The sequence below is a fragment of the Scomber japonicus genome, chromosome 1 (assembly GCF_027409825.1).
Source record: "Scomber japonicus isolate fScoJap1 chromosome 1, fScoJap1.pri, whole genome shotgun sequence".
In the NCBI taxonomy this organism is placed as follows: domain Eukaryota; kingdom Metazoa; phylum Chordata; class Actinopteri; order Scombriformes; family Scombridae; genus Scomber; species Scomber japonicus.
In genome coordinates, this window is record NC_070578.1 from 39,323,732 (window position 1) to 39,340,918 (window position 17,187).

General features: G+C 37.1%; 2 protein-coding genes across 2 annotated transcripts; both read right to left on the reverse strand.

Moving 5' to 3' along the window:
* Positions 1 to 2,076: 2,076 nt before the first annotated feature.
* Positions 2,077 to 8,809, reverse strand: LOC128367809 (up-regulator of cell proliferation-like). The gene is made up of 2 exons (XM_053328498.1): positions 8,704 to 8,809; positions 2,077 to 6,755 (listed from the first exon to the last, which is right to left on the reverse strand). The coding sequence occupies exons 1-2, from the start codon at positions 8,807 to 8,809 to the stop codon at positions 2,077 to 2,079; spliced, it is 4,785 nt and encodes a 1,594-aa protein (XP_053184473.1).
* A 265-nt stretch (positions 8,810 to 9,074) lies between these two features.
* On the reverse strand, positions 9,075 to 15,317 carry LOC128367896 (serine/threonine-protein kinase Nek1-like). The gene is made up of 10 exons (XM_053328617.1): positions 15,201 to 15,317; positions 15,010 to 15,106; positions 14,789 to 14,886; positions 14,463 to 14,546; positions 14,308 to 14,375; positions 14,112 to 14,198; positions 9,744 to 9,798; positions 9,338 to 9,550; positions 9,183 to 9,255; positions 9,075 to 9,088 (listed from the first exon to the last, which is right to left on the reverse strand). The coding sequence occupies exons 1-10, from the start codon at positions 15,315 to 15,317 to the stop codon at positions 9,075 to 9,077; spliced, it is 906 nt and encodes a 301-aa protein (XP_053184592.1).
* Between the last annotated feature and the right edge of the window lie 1,870 nt (positions 15,318 to 17,187).

A 17,187-nucleotide genomic window follows, 5' to 3' on the forward strand; every position in this document is an offset into this window, starting at 1 on the left:
AACATGAGCTGAAAGATCAGTTACAACAACATAAAGACTTCTTATTCACTAACTTTCATCAAACACACATCAAAAGATCAAATGTTTAGCATGTTCCTATTAGAAATGAAACTCTAAAAATATTAAAGAATAGTGATGACATGTTAGAAAACATCTGTTTCACATGGTCTTTGTACTTCACCATCATCATCATCATCATCATCATCATGTTTATAGTTGTGTAAAAATATAGATGTCGATGTATATAGATGCGAAAAAAAATATAAAGAAATGATAATATTTTGTCAAAAATAATGAAAAAAGTTAAAATGTTAAAGAATAAAACTGTAAAAAGTAAAAAATGTAAATGTAATAAATGTCATTACAGAGCCTTTAAACTGTATACTGTAACCCTTCATCATCTGATTAATAAAACAAAAACCTTGTACTCATTAAACAAAAAAGTTACAAATCAGCATCACATCTTATTAGAAATGAAACTGTAAAAATATTAAAGAATAGTGATGACATGTTAAAAAACATCTGTTTATGTCATGGTCATTATGTTTATAGTTGTACTCATTAAAAAGTAAAATGAAAAAATATAAAGAACAATAATATTTGCAAAACACAAAACTGTTTTCTGTCAAAAATAATGAAAAAAGTTAAAATGTTAAAGAATAAAACTGTAAAAAGTAAAAACAAATGTAAATGTGAAAAATGTCATTTGATAGCATTTAAATTGTATACTGTAGGCCTTCATCATCATCTCTAGCACATGTCATTATGTATTTAGTTGTGTTAAGAGATGAATATAACAAAATATTTATACTCATTAAAAAGAAAAAGAAACTAATGGAGAAAAGTTTTAAAAAAAAGGTTTGTAAAAGATAAAACAGTTTTCTGGTGTTTAACTTGACTTGTTCAACACATCATCATCTGTTAAAAATAATGAAAAAAGTTACACATTAAAACATGAAAGGATGTCTCAGTATTTGTTGATGAATAAAAAAGTAATTTATATCAACATGAACACATTTGAACTGATGACAATTCATTTGCTCTGCAAGAAAACATGAATAACTTCTTCGTTGTAGCATGTTATGATCTGTAAGAAATGTTAAAGAATAAAACTATAATGGAAATAATAATAAATGTAATGTAATAATATAAATGTTAAAAGTAGTAAAATGTAATAAAACAGCATCTCAACACATGGCCTTTGATCTACATACTGTAGACCTTCATCATCATCATCATCATCACATTTTTATTTAAAAGAATAAAATAAACAATAAAAAATATGTTAAGTATTTAAAAGTGTGAGTAATAGTTTCTGTGCTTTCTTCTTTGTTTCATGTTCAACTTCTAAACAGCAGAACCAAAAGTCAGTTGTATCAATATTTGTTATTCATTGACTGATAGTAACCATTAGAAAGTTAACTGTGAACAATGAATGAACCATGCTGACATCTTCATCATCGTCATCATCATCATCATCATCATCTTACACACTAGTTACTGTTCACATAGCCATATATCAATATGAACAAAGATAAAAAACACTTGTAATCATAAAACAACAGAAAAACCCTAAATACAGTAAATCTTGGCCCTTTTCATGTGGTCTTTGTAGTACATCTTCATAACTGTCGTGATCAACATCATAATTAGAAAATAAAGACAAAACCATGACAAAACATTATTTAATTTTTTCTGTGATCTTTGTGTTTCATTATTTTCTTCATCATTATCAGCAGACCAGAGTCAAAACATCTGTAAAAAGTAAAATTGTAAAATAACTAAAGTAAAAGGAATACTACAGAAAAGGTTTAACAGTATAACTTAATTAATTCCAGCTTTACAACTTCTCAACAACTTGTTCAACTCATCATTTGTCATTCATCATGTTCGTCAGACCAAAGGATGCCACAGTTTAATCGGTCGTTGAGTTTGAACTACAAAGTCAAAACATTCTTTTAAAAATATACTCAGTTTCCAAAAAAGTTTCGTCATGCTGAAACTGATCACTTGCTGTTCTCTGGGTCAAGATAATAGTTCAGCCAAGTAATTAGTTTAAAGACATTTTTATCTTGTTCACTTCATGTGGAAAGCATCTTTTAACCCCTTCAGTGCTTGTTCCTTAGTGATTCTCCTCCAGGCCTCTGGAACATCAGCTGGTTTGGCCTTGTATTGTTGAGCAAATCTTTCATTGTATTGTACCAGTACATACTTCCAGTAGTCAGATGCCTCTATGCTGGAATCTGGTTGAATGAGCCAGTCTGGATAGTATGTGTAATACTCTTTGTAAGGATGCCACTCTCCATTAGTATCTGAGTTTCTGAATTTAATCTCACTTTGCACATTAGTTGTACACACTGTTTCAACCAGCTTCTGAGTGTCAATATTCCTGTGTCTACCAAGACCTTGTGGTCGATGCACGGCTGCATGATGCTGATCGTGTCCTTTTCCTCCAGCCTCACAGGGAACTTTACAAAATGGACATTGCTTTCCACAACCAAACACTCGCTTGAAAAGCTCATCCTGTGGTTTGATTGGAAGTTTGTTCACAGTCTCAGTGATGTCTTCAGACTTTGAGAATTCCTCCTGAAGCTGTTCTCTCAACTCTTTTAATGACTTTTTGAGGCTGTCGATAAATGGATGACATGTGCTTTGGATTTGAAACAGCGTGGTTTTTTCATCCTCCACTGAGATTGAGATGTCTTTAATCAAACATTTCCGGATGTTGCTGATGAGCTTTCTGATGTTTTCATTGTTGTCTGGCAGTTGAACACCATCTGGTCTTTTTGAGGCCTGCTCTAATGCTGCTGTGATTTTATCAGCTATGACTTGAAGGTTCTTGTTCTTCAGGTTGAACAAAGTTTTGTCCTTTGACATTTGTTGTTGGATTTGCTGAAATATCCAATCCTTAACATATATTTCATAATTACAAATGTACTTGACAAATTTTTCAAAGTCGTAATTTCTCAGCAACTCTTCCTGAATGTTGTACTGGAAAAAGGAGCGGGAGCTGTACTCTGCTGAATGGCAACTTGTCAAAATTTCATCCACAATGTCTATTCCCAAAGATCTATTGATGTACTCTTCCACAGCAGGTTTGATGCAACATTTGACAAAATTATTTGCTTTGCGTTGACAATGATCTCTATCTTTGAATAAATCAAGAAAATCTGTCAAGTATTGAGACTTCATGTTCTCCAGCTGAATTTGAGGATCTTTATCAGACAAGAATTTTCGGTGCATTTTGAGGAATTCCCTTGAGGCAATGCCACAAATGTGAAGTTTCAGGTCAATCACAAACTTTGCATTTGTTTTGTGATTCTTGTAGTTTTGATCAAGGGACTGATCTATTTTCTCAAGAAGATCTCTTGTAAAAGTGTCATGGTAATCTGTTTTTGTCTTTGTTTTATCATGCACAAATCGTATGCAAGACTCAATGACACTGTCTGTAAACTTCTGCAGATCCCCAAGACCCCAAACCAGAGATCCAAACTTCTTCAAGAAGGAGTCCATATGTTCACGTCTGGTTTTAAATGGACCCTTCCCAAACTCCTTTAGGTCTCTAATGTTTTGAAATTCCTCGTTAACATTCCGGTTTGAGAAATTGCTTCTCAACTGCTCAAGGACACTAGCTGCGATATCTCGCTCTTTCAGGCCAGACACGTTTTTAGTGGCTTCAGTCCACATCTTTTCAAACTCATGTGTCAGCTGTTGATCCGACAGCTGTGACCCTTTACAAGCTCTCAGAAGCTTCATGACTTTGTCTTCAATCCTGGCTCTGTATTTCCTCAGAATGTCTTGTGCCTGTTTTGAACTTATTTTTAGCTCAAGGATATAATCAAATTTATTGTTTGCTGAATGTGTGATTTCCTTGGCAAGATTACTGATACTGTTGAAAAAGTCAGTTTTGTATTTTTCTATCAGGTTGACATTCTGGTCTTTCTTTTTGTAGTAAGTAGTAAGTTTCTCCGTCATTTTTCTTTCTTCCGATTTGATATTTTCTGATGCCTCTGACTTTTTTGATTTAACCAATGTACTCCAAACTTGGACATCAGATTCACTGTCGCAATTTAAGATTTCCAACTCTGCTTTTGTTTGCCAGGAGAGGATTTCTTTTCTGAACTGCCATTCCCATTGACTGAACTCTTTGCAAAGGTTGTCGTAGGCACGAGCCACAAGAGTGTTTCTGAAACTAAAGATGAAGTTCTCATATTTCACAGCTTTCCAGAGACTTCTCATCCATTCTAGAAACTCTGGGATCTTTGAGGCTTGATTGCACTGGTTTGTTTTTGCTGTCTCTAAAAGATTTCTTTTTAACTCTGCTACAGCTTCACTGTAACCTGTGTTCACTGGTGCCATCGGAGGGGTTCCATGCCAGAGTCCTGGGATGTTCCAGTTGTTTTTGTCAATGTCATAGTCCAGTACATCTGTGAATGCTTTAATAGAAGGCTGCTTTTCCATGTCAGCAGCAATTTGTGTCATTTCATTGAGCTGGTCCAAAAGATGCTGTCTTTCTGTTATTGTCTTTGCATGAGCTGAAACTCCAGAAACATTTTGGTGCACAAAATGACAAATTGGCTTTTTACCAATTTCCTTCATTCTCAGGAAAGCATGAGCAGCAATTTGCAGGACATCTTTCATTTCTGTTGAGTTCTCCATGGCTACATTGATAATGGTGATATCACTTAAACCAATAACAAATGTTGCCATCTGATTGTCATGCACATAACTTTCCTCTAGTTCTGCCAGATCAGGAGACTTTAGACCCTCTGTGTCAATGAGAACTATAAAATCATAGTTCAACTCATGTTTCATATCTTCTCCAACTTTGAGGAAGAGCATATAAGCTCCTCTTGTGCATCTGCCACTGCTGACAGGAAACTGCACACCAAACATGGTGTTGAGGAGTGTTGACTTCCCTGTACTTTGAACACCCAGCACAGTCAGTACTAACAGTCTGCTCTGTTCTCCAACCTTCTTGTGAAGCTCCATCAGCACATCTGTCACCCATCTCTCTGGGATGTTGGAAGCATCTCCATCCAAGATCTCTAAAGGATATCCATCCAACAGCATTTCAGCAGCCAAACCAGGGAGATGAGACATTTCACCAGCAGTGTTTCTTGAGCCATCACATGAGAACTCATAGATGAGTCCCATCTCTCTCATGTAATGCTCTACTCCTAAAGAGCTTTCTAGCAAATCTTTGTCTAACTTTTCAATGAGTTTCATGTCTTTTTTTTCACAATGCTCCTTGAATTTGTTGCGTAGATCAGACAGTTTGCTCCGTGAATGTGTATCAAGCTTAAGCTTCATCCACTTGAGAAAAAAATCTCTTTTCTCCTTCTCTCTTGTGGATAAGGATTCAATGAAACTTGTCATGGCTTTGGATGGTTTGTATTTGTTTTGCTCCTTCCTGATTTTTAGTTTTTCTTCCTCTAACTGTGACTTATATTCTTCCAGTCCTATACCACCAGATTTCTTCAATCTACACTCCTCTTTCTGTAACTGTGATAATCTTTTCCAGTTATCTCCCTGCAATGGAAGTTGTTGTTTCTTGTAGTCCGGTATCGTCCTCACCCCAATTCCTTTCATAATCTCCTCAGCTGCTTTTTTCTGTTCGTCACTTGTGGTTTCATCCACAGATAGACCAAGCTCAGCAGCTTTTCCAACCATATTGATAGTGTTCAGTGTGGCTTTTACATCTGGCAGTGAGGTCTTAATGGCTGCACAAAGTTTCTTTGAAAACTCTGCAATATTTACACCTGAGTCTTTGGTTTTCACATTGCTTTTTGGTAGCTCTAATTCTTTCAGTGTTTTCTTGACAGACATCATGTCCTCTCTAGAGTTCTCCTTGCGATTAACAATCAAGAAGATTTTGGATTTCCCATTTTGAAGAGAAGTCAGAATCTTGTGCTCATTTTCTTCAACTTTGTCCAGGAACACAAATGTAGAAGTTGACACGTGAAAAAGAAAATTGAATTGTGTGAGTGACTCACAAATGTCTCCTCTCAAATTGGCAAAGGCAACTGGTCCTGGAAATATGTCAAGATTTTCTCTGCCACAGGGAAGGAACCAGCAAACCTCGACCAAACCATTGGCTATTCTTCGTTGAAGTCTTCCTCCTTCCATATCTCTGTGTATGAAGATGTTGTGATTCTGTTGACCACGACTGAGAACATGATTCAACACCTGTGACTTGGAGAGACTGCAGTTTTTCAGCCTGACAAAGGTAAAGAATGGTATATTTGCTTGGACAATGTTGTTTTCAACAAATCCTCTTGATTCAGACAAATCCTTTGGACGCCACTCTTTGACGATGTCTCTCAGAGCCCACAGCATCAGAGTAGACTGACTGTTATTGACATGAGGCAACAGCAGTGGGACAGAAAACTGACACATTGACATCTTTAGGGCCATTTCCTGTTGCAAGAAGCTGTCAGCACAAAGAAAGAGTGCAACTATGAGGTCGAGAGGGTTAACCTTGTTGTCTGCAGAGACATCTGCAGTGAGCAGGTTAAAGTCAAACAGGTCACTGTTTTCTTCCCCATCTTCATCATTACTTGATACTTGTGTAAAGTTTCTGCATTCTGCATTTATTTGAAAGAGTTTCCTGAGAAAGCACCATGGTATTTTCTCCAGTGATTCAACAGTTTCATCATAAATATTGTTTTTGTTGATTTCCAAAAGAGAGCGAAGAGTGAGTTTGTTGGGATAAAATTTCTTCAGTCCAAGTTTGGAGAGAATGTTGAAAACAACTATGAAAGAGAAAAATAGATAACTTTAAAAGTCAATAACCCCATACGACTGTTTATTGAAATGTGTGTGTGTTTGTGTCTGTGTGTGTCTCCCAGTATTGTGTTTGTCCCCACTAATATTATGGGGACTCACTTCCCTTTATGAGCACAAAAAGCAAGTCCCCTTTACGTGTGTGTGTGTGTGTGTGTGTGTGTGTGTGTGTGTGTGTGTGTGTCTATGTGGTTGTGTGTTTAAATTTAGTTTATTAGGATCCCCATTAGCTTCCCAGGGTGCGACCATATACATAAAATTGCACAACACATAACATTACCACATAATAAAGACAGTGACAAGTGTGTATGTTTATCACTACTGTGGCGTAAAAATGTGCAGATGCGATGCATTTGGCCATACCAGACTGAAGCAGCTGTTTACAAGTAGGGATTACAAGTTCTGTTGTTCTGCTGTTTACAAGTTCTTTGATGGGACAACGGTTTCCATCAATTAGACTGCCAAAATGCCATATATAGGATCAATGCATATCCGATGAGAATTACAAAGGGTGTGGGGGATAGGGCACTTATTGGACTGTTGATTATGATATGCAGCTTCACCGATCAGCTGCTTCTGTTTACTGTTGTTGAGAGTGGTGTTATGTCCTGGGTTTTTGTGCTTTAACTGATACCCTACATTATGGATGAAACTGATCACCATTTAAAAAAACGGCCTCTGGTCAGGCACAGACAGCCGTTGTCAGCTTCCTGTGATAAAATAAAGTAAAACAATTCTACCTATTAAAATTATTGAGTGTCCATCAGTCTTTTTAACAAACGGTAACTCCAAATAAAATTTAATTTAAAATTAAAATGTTACATTGAATGTAAATTGAATTGTTGTATTGTTTTGTGGGCTAATACATTTCATAATTTTATCTGGAACTTCCTCTTAGGTTATTATGAGTTTCGCTAACTCTGCTTGGCTTGTTTTAGTAGCTACCAATTTTTTTGTTGTTATTTTTTTTATACTGTCTTGCTGCTGTCTTGGTGAGGTTTCCCTTGTAAAAGATAAATAAAATAAACACATAGCTCTCTCGAAGACTAAAGAAAGAGTACTAGCATATATTTTGGATTATAATGACACAATCATAAACTTGCCATTTAAAAAAGTTGAATAATAATTATACCCTAGGGTCTGTGCATCATCTGTGTATCATTCGTTCTTTCTATTTTCGATTGGAAATCAAAAAAGGAAAAAGTGACAAATTATTTTGTTTTTTGTTTTTAAATCTAACACAAAAAAAGAAAAAATGTCTGGTTTTTCATATTTTAGTTTTAGGCTCAAATAAAAAATACGAAATGGAAAAACCGGCCACAGGACTGAATTTCATTTTAATAATAATAATAATTGGTCGGATTTATGTGACCCGGAAATGGCTCTGCGTGCAGCAGAGAGAATTTATCATAGCCATGAATTCCGGCGTCAGGTGATGCTTGTGCTTTAAAAAGTGCAAATTAAGCAGATAATGATAACCACATGGATACCTACGCTCCGTACCTTGGTTTTTGGGCCACGGTTTCGGTATGTGTTTTGTGCGTAAAGAATAACTTTTTTTTCTGCCAAAATTATCTCTTTATTTTGCTTGTCAGCAAAAACTGCATTTCACAGTAAACAATTACAGTATCACTGGTGTACTGAACACTTTCCTTTCAAGTTAACAGCTACCAAACACAACACTTTCAAATGGTAAACTGCCTCTTATTTACTACTTGTATACACTATACAATAGTATAAAATATGTATAAAAAATTAATTTCCAGCGGGGGGCTATAAGGACGTTGTGCTCTCATACGTGCTGCATTGATAGTCACACAAACACACACACGTACAGTCACTCACTAGCGCACACTCTTGCTTGCTCGATCCAGATTCCAGGAGATTGTAGCTCATATCAATATGCAGGAGACTCACGCAAGTATTCAACGGCGAAACCAAAATTAACCCACACCGGAGATTTAAAGGAAGTCGTTGCTTCTTCAAACTTTTCTATCTGAACTCCTCCGCTAGTGCTGGCCATGCCTCTTTGTTTTCTTTTTTCCGCTTCTGTGTGTGAGCTGCACTTTGAACCCGGCTCTAGTTAGAGTGTGAGAGAGGGTGAGTGGGTGGAGGCACAACAGTGATTTGACATTAACTTGCGGGGAGGGCTTGTCACCTGCCTGGACAGGCTCACACACACACACACACACACACACACACACACACACACACACACACACACACGGGCCCGTAAAGTATCAATCATACCGTTGCTTTTTTTTGTTGTCTTTCACTCCCCACATGTACTATTCACAGTAAACTAGAAACATAAATAGAAACCAGAACCTTGTTCTTTGCATAAATTGTGTATTCATATACACATATCTGTTTATAGAGATAAATAGTTTGCTTACCTGGTGACCCCTGCACCACACGTTCTTCAGGCTGCTTATGAAGAAAGTCATGGTCAAATTCCTGAGCAATGTTCTGGAATGAGAAGAGAACAAGTGTTTTGTAATTGAATGCAGTCTGCTTTATGTTAGTTCAGACTGTATCAAAGACAACTAACAGTGCTTTCCACCTGTGTTGTGAGGAACCTCTTTATCCTAAAGGAAAGGAAAGGTTCCTCCAGTATGCTACTGACTGAGGGTCTCTCTGTTGGGTCACATTTCAACAGCTGTGCCAAGAGAGAACGCAGTTCTTGGGAGTAGTGAGAAGATATGGGAGGGTATGAGCCACTGAGGATCTTCCGATGTACGTTCTCCAAACCGCCAGCCACAAACTGCAAGATAATACATTTAGTACACAGTTATAACCACCAGGAAAAAATGAGGAAAGATGACCCTTTCTAGTTTGACAACCATTAGACATACAGAGAAGAGATTTAAATATGTGAGAGAGAGAGCATTGCAATGCTGTGTAAGATACATTAAATGTACATGAATTAGAAAACAGCTCACAAACAGTATACTTACTGCATGCTGCAGAGTGCACATTTCATACAGGACACAGCCTAGAGCCCAAATGTCACTGCAGAAAGAGGGAAAGTCAGAGGAGAAAGGAGACAAACAGACAGGTTTGGATCAGTTCTGAGGGTAGCTTTGTATTTATTCAATCATTTCAGTCACTTAAAGCTGGAGAAAAAACGACTTAATTGCAAAAAGTATACAAACTGAACATTAAGATTTAGAATTTTAGGTTAATTGAAAACACTCCCAATATATTTTACATACATTATGCTTTATTTGTTATTGAACAATAAAGTTTTGGGGCCCTATTTTAACGATTGCAATAGTGCATGGTCTGAAGTGGTATGGCACAAGTGAATTTATGCCACATGCTGTAGTATATACTGTAGTGCCGCGCACTTATACTGTCATGATGATGTTAGTAACGTATAGGCGGAGTAATACAATGTTTTATGGCTAGTTCCCGGTCTAGTGGAGTGCGTGTAATGCAGGTTACAAATGTGTGTAATAAAGTAACACTCTCGGAGTTAAAGACAAGCCTATGGATATCCGTTATGTATGTCGAGTCATCCGGTCATGAAGAACTATAACACGTTCAAATCCACTTTTGCCAATTTAACAGTGGAAAAATGGTTGATGCACTAGGTGCATAGTTCAAATGGGTTTACTTAAGTCTCTTAATTCATCATGTGTTTTGGGTGTAACGTGGTAAACCAATCAGAGTGTCATTTCCCATTCCCTTTAAAAGTCAGGTGCGCTTGACACTAGAGTGACTATCACAGTTATGCAGATGACACACAGATATACCTGGCACTGTCCCCAGATGACTACAGTCCAATACAGTCATTGTCACTGTTTAGAGCAAGTAACTAATTGGATGAACCAAAATTTCCTTCAATTAAATCAGGACAAAACTGAGGTCATTGTTTTTGGCAATAAAGAGAAGAGGATTGCTGTCAGTAAACATCTGGAGTCACTCTCTCTAAAAACTACGGACCAAGTCCGAAACCTTGGCGTGCTGATAGACTCAGATCTGACTTTCAGCAGTCACATCAAATCAATCACCAAAACAGCCTTCTATCAGCTTAAGAACATATCCAGAGTGAAGGGTTTTATGTCTCAAACAGACCAGGAGAAGTTGGTTCATGCTTTCATCTCAAGTAGACTCGACTACTGTAACGGTCTTCTGACTGGACTCCCACAATAAAGCATTAAACAGCTGCAGCTCATTCAGAACGCTGCAGCTCGAGTTTTAACCAGAACAAAGAGATCAGAGCACATTACTCCAGTTCTAAAGTCTTTACACTGGTTCCCAGTCAGCTATAGAATAGATTTTAAAGTTCTGCTACTGGTCTACAAATCACTGAATGGTTTAGGTCCAGAATACATGAATGACATGTTAGTAGAATATAAACCCAGTAGAGCTCTGAGATCTACTGACTCAGGTCAGATAGTTGAGCCCAGAGCTCTGAGATCTACTGACTCAGGTCAGATAGTTGAACCCAGAGTTCAAACTAAACATGGTGAAGCAGCTTTTAGCTGTTATGCTGCACACAACTGGAACAAACTACCAGCAGAACTGAAATCAGCCCCAACAGTGAACACTTTTAAATCCAGGTTAAAAACATTTCTCTTCTCCTGTGCTTATGATTGAGCTCTTTTAAAGCACTTTACATTTTAATCTTTCATTTGCACACTTTCATTTGCACTCTATGTCCTTTTAATGATTTTAAAGCTAATTTATTATTTTATGCTGCAATCATTTTATTCATGTCTTTCAATTTTTCTGTACTTTGTTTTTATTATGGGGGGGTGGGGTGGGGGTTAATTGTATGTTTTAAGTTTCTCAAATTACATGTTTTTCTGTTTTATGTAAAGCACATTGAATTGCCATTGTGTATGAAATGCGCTATATAAATAAAAATGCCTTGCCTTGCCTAGAGTGGATTTCTATTAAAACTGAGCATTTGCCCAGAAATGCATTTCAAGAATAAAATATGAGTTTGAGCAGCTAACCCAATGTGTCATCAGTCCTGCTGCTGTCTGATGCTGCCGGGACTTAATGAACTGAAGGAGAAACTTTCCATACAGTATAAACAGCTGTGGATAACAGACTCTGTAAGAATCACTCACATTCATTCACAGATCAGTACAGATTGTTTAACCAAAGATGTTCAAATGCTTTTCTTGTTGATAAAATCACTAAGTGGCAGCAGAGTATCTTACCTCCAGAAGCAGAAGTGGTTCTGAGACCGATTTTCAATAAAAACACCAACAATTTCGGGTGAATAACTCCAAGAGTGGTGAGCAAAGTCTTGAAACTTTTTCATGATCCTCTGGCTAACAGTTCCACTCGTTCAAAGACAATAACAGACACTGGTCAGTAATAATAACAGTGAGACTGGGGTCTGTTTACAGCAGCATGTTAAGCATTTGTAAGCAGTTATAAAAGACCCGTTTGTGGTTTTTATTGTTCATAATATAGAAACTGCATTTTGTGTAGTATACCTGCTGCTGAAAAAGGACATCTGCTGCCAGGCAATAGTTTTCATGTTGCACTATACCTCATTGTTGTTAATCTTCTTGAGCACCCTTCATTGTAAGGCAGGTGTTATAAAAGTTTACTGTCAATTTGAAAAAGACAGAAAACACTTGTACAGGTCTGAGAAATAAGACCCGTTTGTGAAAGGTCATCATTTTTTATTTTTTGATTAATAATTAATCCAACTCATTGAATTGCATAGCATTATTCCTTTGCATCGTCATATCGCATCAAATCTCATCGAATATTGTGTTGGATCAAATCGTGTTGAATTGCACTGCGTCATGATTTGGGGATGAATTGTATCGTATCGCATCGGTAGTTGCTGCTTATGTATCTTTAATGCATCGGATCATTGATAGTGTATCGAGATATGTATCGTATCGGCTACAGAGACCAGAGATGCACATGTAACCCACCTCAGCTTTGACTGTTGCTAGTAATAACTGGATGATACAGATATGTTTCTTTAATACACTAACACTTTATGGACCAGGAATTCAGAAGTCTAAACTCGCTACAAGAGAAAGGGATATTTGTAATTTAAATGAGTGACAGAGAAAATGACTCTATTGACCACAGGTAAGTTTTAAGTGTATTATGTTGTATTGGTAAAAGTTCGAAAAAATAAAATAACATTTAAATAAAAAAACAGTGTCAATTAACACATGAAATCAGTACAGTAGTTCACACAATAAATCCAAAATTTCTCATAAAGATCACAGTCCTTTGTTTTGGGTGGCTCGCCACAACTACTGAACCCCCTCTACCTTACTGAAAAGGGAGAAGCCCAGCAGAAGAAATCTTCATGTCTTCAACCATGGAAAGAAAAGACCCGGCAAGAAACTCAAGCAGTATTTACACACACACACTCTTCAGATTAAACGAAGACCACACGGCTCGTCAACAGTCCAACTCTCAGGTTTTCTCGTATCCTCTGAATACACGGTCCTCGATTTAACCCACAGGAAGAAAGTTTTCTTGCTCTGTGTCGAGTTAAAACAGCTTCCACCTTCCAATATCTTGCTCTCTTACACCAAAAACTAGTTTTATCTGCAGTGAAAAGATTAGCATGCAGCCGCTTCGTCCAAGCCCGGGAGAGAGAGAGAGCGGAAGAAGACCCCTGACCTCGATAGCATCTGATTTGTTACTTTGCATCATGTGAACTCCGCACGTCACCTGAATCTTGTACATTTTGATAAAGGCACATTCACCACATTTTAAAATGAAATAAAACACCCTTTTTAACAGATATAATAATTTGTGTATATTATTACTACTGTTTTTTTTCCTATTTATTGACACATTTAATATTTTTAATCATGAAAGTTATTTATTCCATGTAAGATGATTTTAGGTTTAATTTATTTAACCTTGTTATTTATTTGTCACATGAAAATATGAATTTATTTATTTAATAAACTGATATACTGGACTTTTAATAAGAGCCTAGTAACCTGGGTTACACACAACCCTACCGTGTATGCAGCTGTGCACCACACTGACATTGTAGTGCTTTGTTTATCTTTTAATTAAAGCATTGGTTCTCTTTAAAATGTTGGGTCATGGAGTAACAGGTAAACTCAGCAGTGTTTTATTTGCTGAAAGTATGGAAACCTGATCAATATCATCTCAAGAATATGCCTTAAATGTCATTCAAGACTGTTTTAATCATGTTAACCCCTCATACAAATGTTAGGACTGTCTGCAGCAGCCCTGTCCAAGGGTCCGGGGACCCCAGTTTGAGAACCAAGGTACTAGATTATTATTAAATGTTAATTTAGCCCATAAATGAGATAAGCACAGTGTGTTCAAGGGTATCTGGTTAATACCTTTTGTTGTCATATGGTTCACTTTTCCAGATCTCTGGTGATAGGTAAAGTGGTGTTCCTGCGCATGTTGTTGCCAGTTCTTCAGTGCTGGAAATAAAATGAGAATAGAAAGCAGACTGCATCATGATTTACTATTTCCATTTTAATCTTGGCTTTATAGAGATCTACAGATCCATTCAGATTTCATTTTACATACCTGTTCAGCACCCTTGCAACTCCAAAGTCCCCAAGCTGTGCAGTCCCATCTTTTGTCAAAAATATGTTCTGCAGACATGAAAATACTGTAATTAGGTCATAAAATACAAAATGCAGCATCACTGATGCAAGATCATGTAGTACATGAAGTAATACCTGTGGTTTGATGTCCCTGTGGAGGATGTTGCTATCATGGATGTGTTTTAGTGCCAGACAAATCTGCACAAACCAGTCCAGGATCTAAGAAAGGCAGAGGAACGTAAAGACACACTTAAAGTATCAACTAGAACTATACACATTATTTGTAATTATATATACATATAATTACAGTATAAATGGTATAAGTATATAGTATAAATACATGCAAAGTGAAATAAAAAAGTTACATGATGAATTGTATCCACATGTTGAACAGTTTCATCCTAAAGATTAACAGTAATATCTTAAACATTCACCATTATCTTGAAGAGTTAATAGCTTACTTGCTCTTCTGAGAAACGTTTTTCTTTCTGAGATTTTATCTTCTTGTAGAGGTCTCCACCCCCACAGTAGTCCATCACAATATACAGACATTTTCTTTCTGAAAGATTATTTTAATAAAGTATAAGTAACATGCATGCAAACGTGTGCATCAGGATATCTTTGCAGTCGATGATCTCTGTGATTCTTTGAGGTTACAGCTAAGATGTTGGATCATTTCTACCTTTAAAAGATTCCTTATACTTGACAATGTTGGGATGACTCATCTTGGAAAGGACTTCAACTTCTTGTTGAGCTTTCTGCCTCTCTTCAATTGATAACTGAAAGTGAGACATATAATGTGAAACAGCAAGGTAGTAAAGAAGAGCTCAAATGAACACTGAAATAGTGTAATATTATGCATTTGGTGCTTACTCTAGATGTGTCAATCTTCTTGATGACATATTGTTGTCCATCCTCTTTGGATAAGACAAGGACAGCTGTTCCAAATCCACCTTCCCCAATTTTCTTCACCTGCTTGTATTTGTCCATGTTGGTGGAAATATTGTCACCATGCTGGTTCTGCAGAGAGACAGACAGCTGATTACAGACAAATACACTGAATTTAACTACAGTAAAGTTACAAATAATAACAAGCTCTGAGTTACATAATTAACATTGAATGCTTATTGTTACAATTACACAGCAAAAGCTTGCAGTCGGAATTGTTGTTTGTTTATTCAAAGTCTAAAGACAGTCCAAAGTAGCAAGGGCTATTGTGTTTTCAGTTTCATCCATTTTTTGAGGGTCTGAAGTAGGGATGAGCATTTGAATACATTTTCTTAATCGATCATCAGGAAAATTAACGATCAATTATCGATTAATCATTATTTTTTATCTTAAAAATGTGGGACGTTTGTAAAAGCAGCTGAGCCCGAAGCTCCGAGCCAAACCTCTTCACATATCATTCAATACAGCGCTCTTAAACACAATTGAGCCTCTTTTAAAAACACTTCCAAAAAAATCAAATCTAATAAGAACTTAATCAAAAAACAGAATATTACACCGGACTGACAGTTTTTGCCAAAATATAACATTAAAGGACTCCAAAATGCACCCAGCCGAGAGAGAAAGAGGGAGCGTGAGAGACAGTGTTACTTCACAATTATGCTTATTTAACTAGAGCCTCATAAAACAACAAGAGTGACTCACCTAAAGGCTACAGTACACTTAAAACACTTTAACTCTGGTGACCTGATTTGGGGGAAGTCATTATAGGTAGAAATGATCACAAAATGTGAAAATAGCAATATGCTCAAACCACATCACATTGCAACATGTGAGTTGTAAACTTGCAGATTTGCAAGAACATGCGTGGGTGGGACTCCTGGGTCTCTGTAGCCTATCATAGGGCCATTTAGCCAGGTATTCTTTAGACAGACAAGCCAATGGGCCTCTGCTGTGTCTGCATGCTGCAGCGGAGCTCTGTGGGCCGGTGCATGTATCTGCCCCTGGGCCGGGAGGGTTACCATGGCAAAAACTAAATGAACAAATAAAAAATAAAAAAACGGGCAGCCATCGGCCCATTATTGATCGGCCCACCGGGAAAAATCCCGGTACTCCCAATGGCTAATCCATCCCTGCTGCTAACTAAGTAAAGCAACTCCAGCCTACTGATTCTTGTTGGTTAGCATGTTAGCATGCTCAGGGATCAGTGAGCGCAGCCTGGTGACAGTCAAGCAGCTGAAACGCTCTGACGTGACCGAAGTCTCTGGGATTTTTTCTTTTTCACTGACTTAATTGTTCATCCCTCTCTTTGATTCACTCTGTAGCTTACTCTTGTTTGCTCATGCAAGGAAACCCAGTTCATCAGATAGTGTTCATCATACATCTGATGTTTTTAAATATGCCCTATAGTTTTCAATTTCTCCATTTTGCTATTTCAGGTACTTAATTGCCTCCATGAGCAGTGGGTTGCAGACAGTGCTGCTGCTGCAACTGATCACTGTGTTAATAATAAGTAGGCCAAACTATAATAACTAAGATGTTTTAAAACACCAGCATGCTGCTGTCCCTTTCACCTCATGCAGTGTCTCTGTCTCACTCCTCTCATTCCATGTTGATTTTTAACCGAGGCCTCACAGTTTGAAACTCTCTAGTTTAGTGTAAATTTTTGATTTACTGTTTTGTTATTTCAACATTAAAGGTTATCCCTTCCTGTACTTTTAATGATTACATTAAAGTGATCAATATATCAAATGATATACACTGCCTGGCCAAAAAAAAGTCTCCACCGGAAAAAAATAGGTGTCACACTCTAATTTTTCATTGGACTGCTTTTAGCTTTGATTACAGCACACATTCACTGTGGCATTGTTTCGATAAGCTTCTGCAATGTCTTAAGATTTATTTCCGTCCAGTG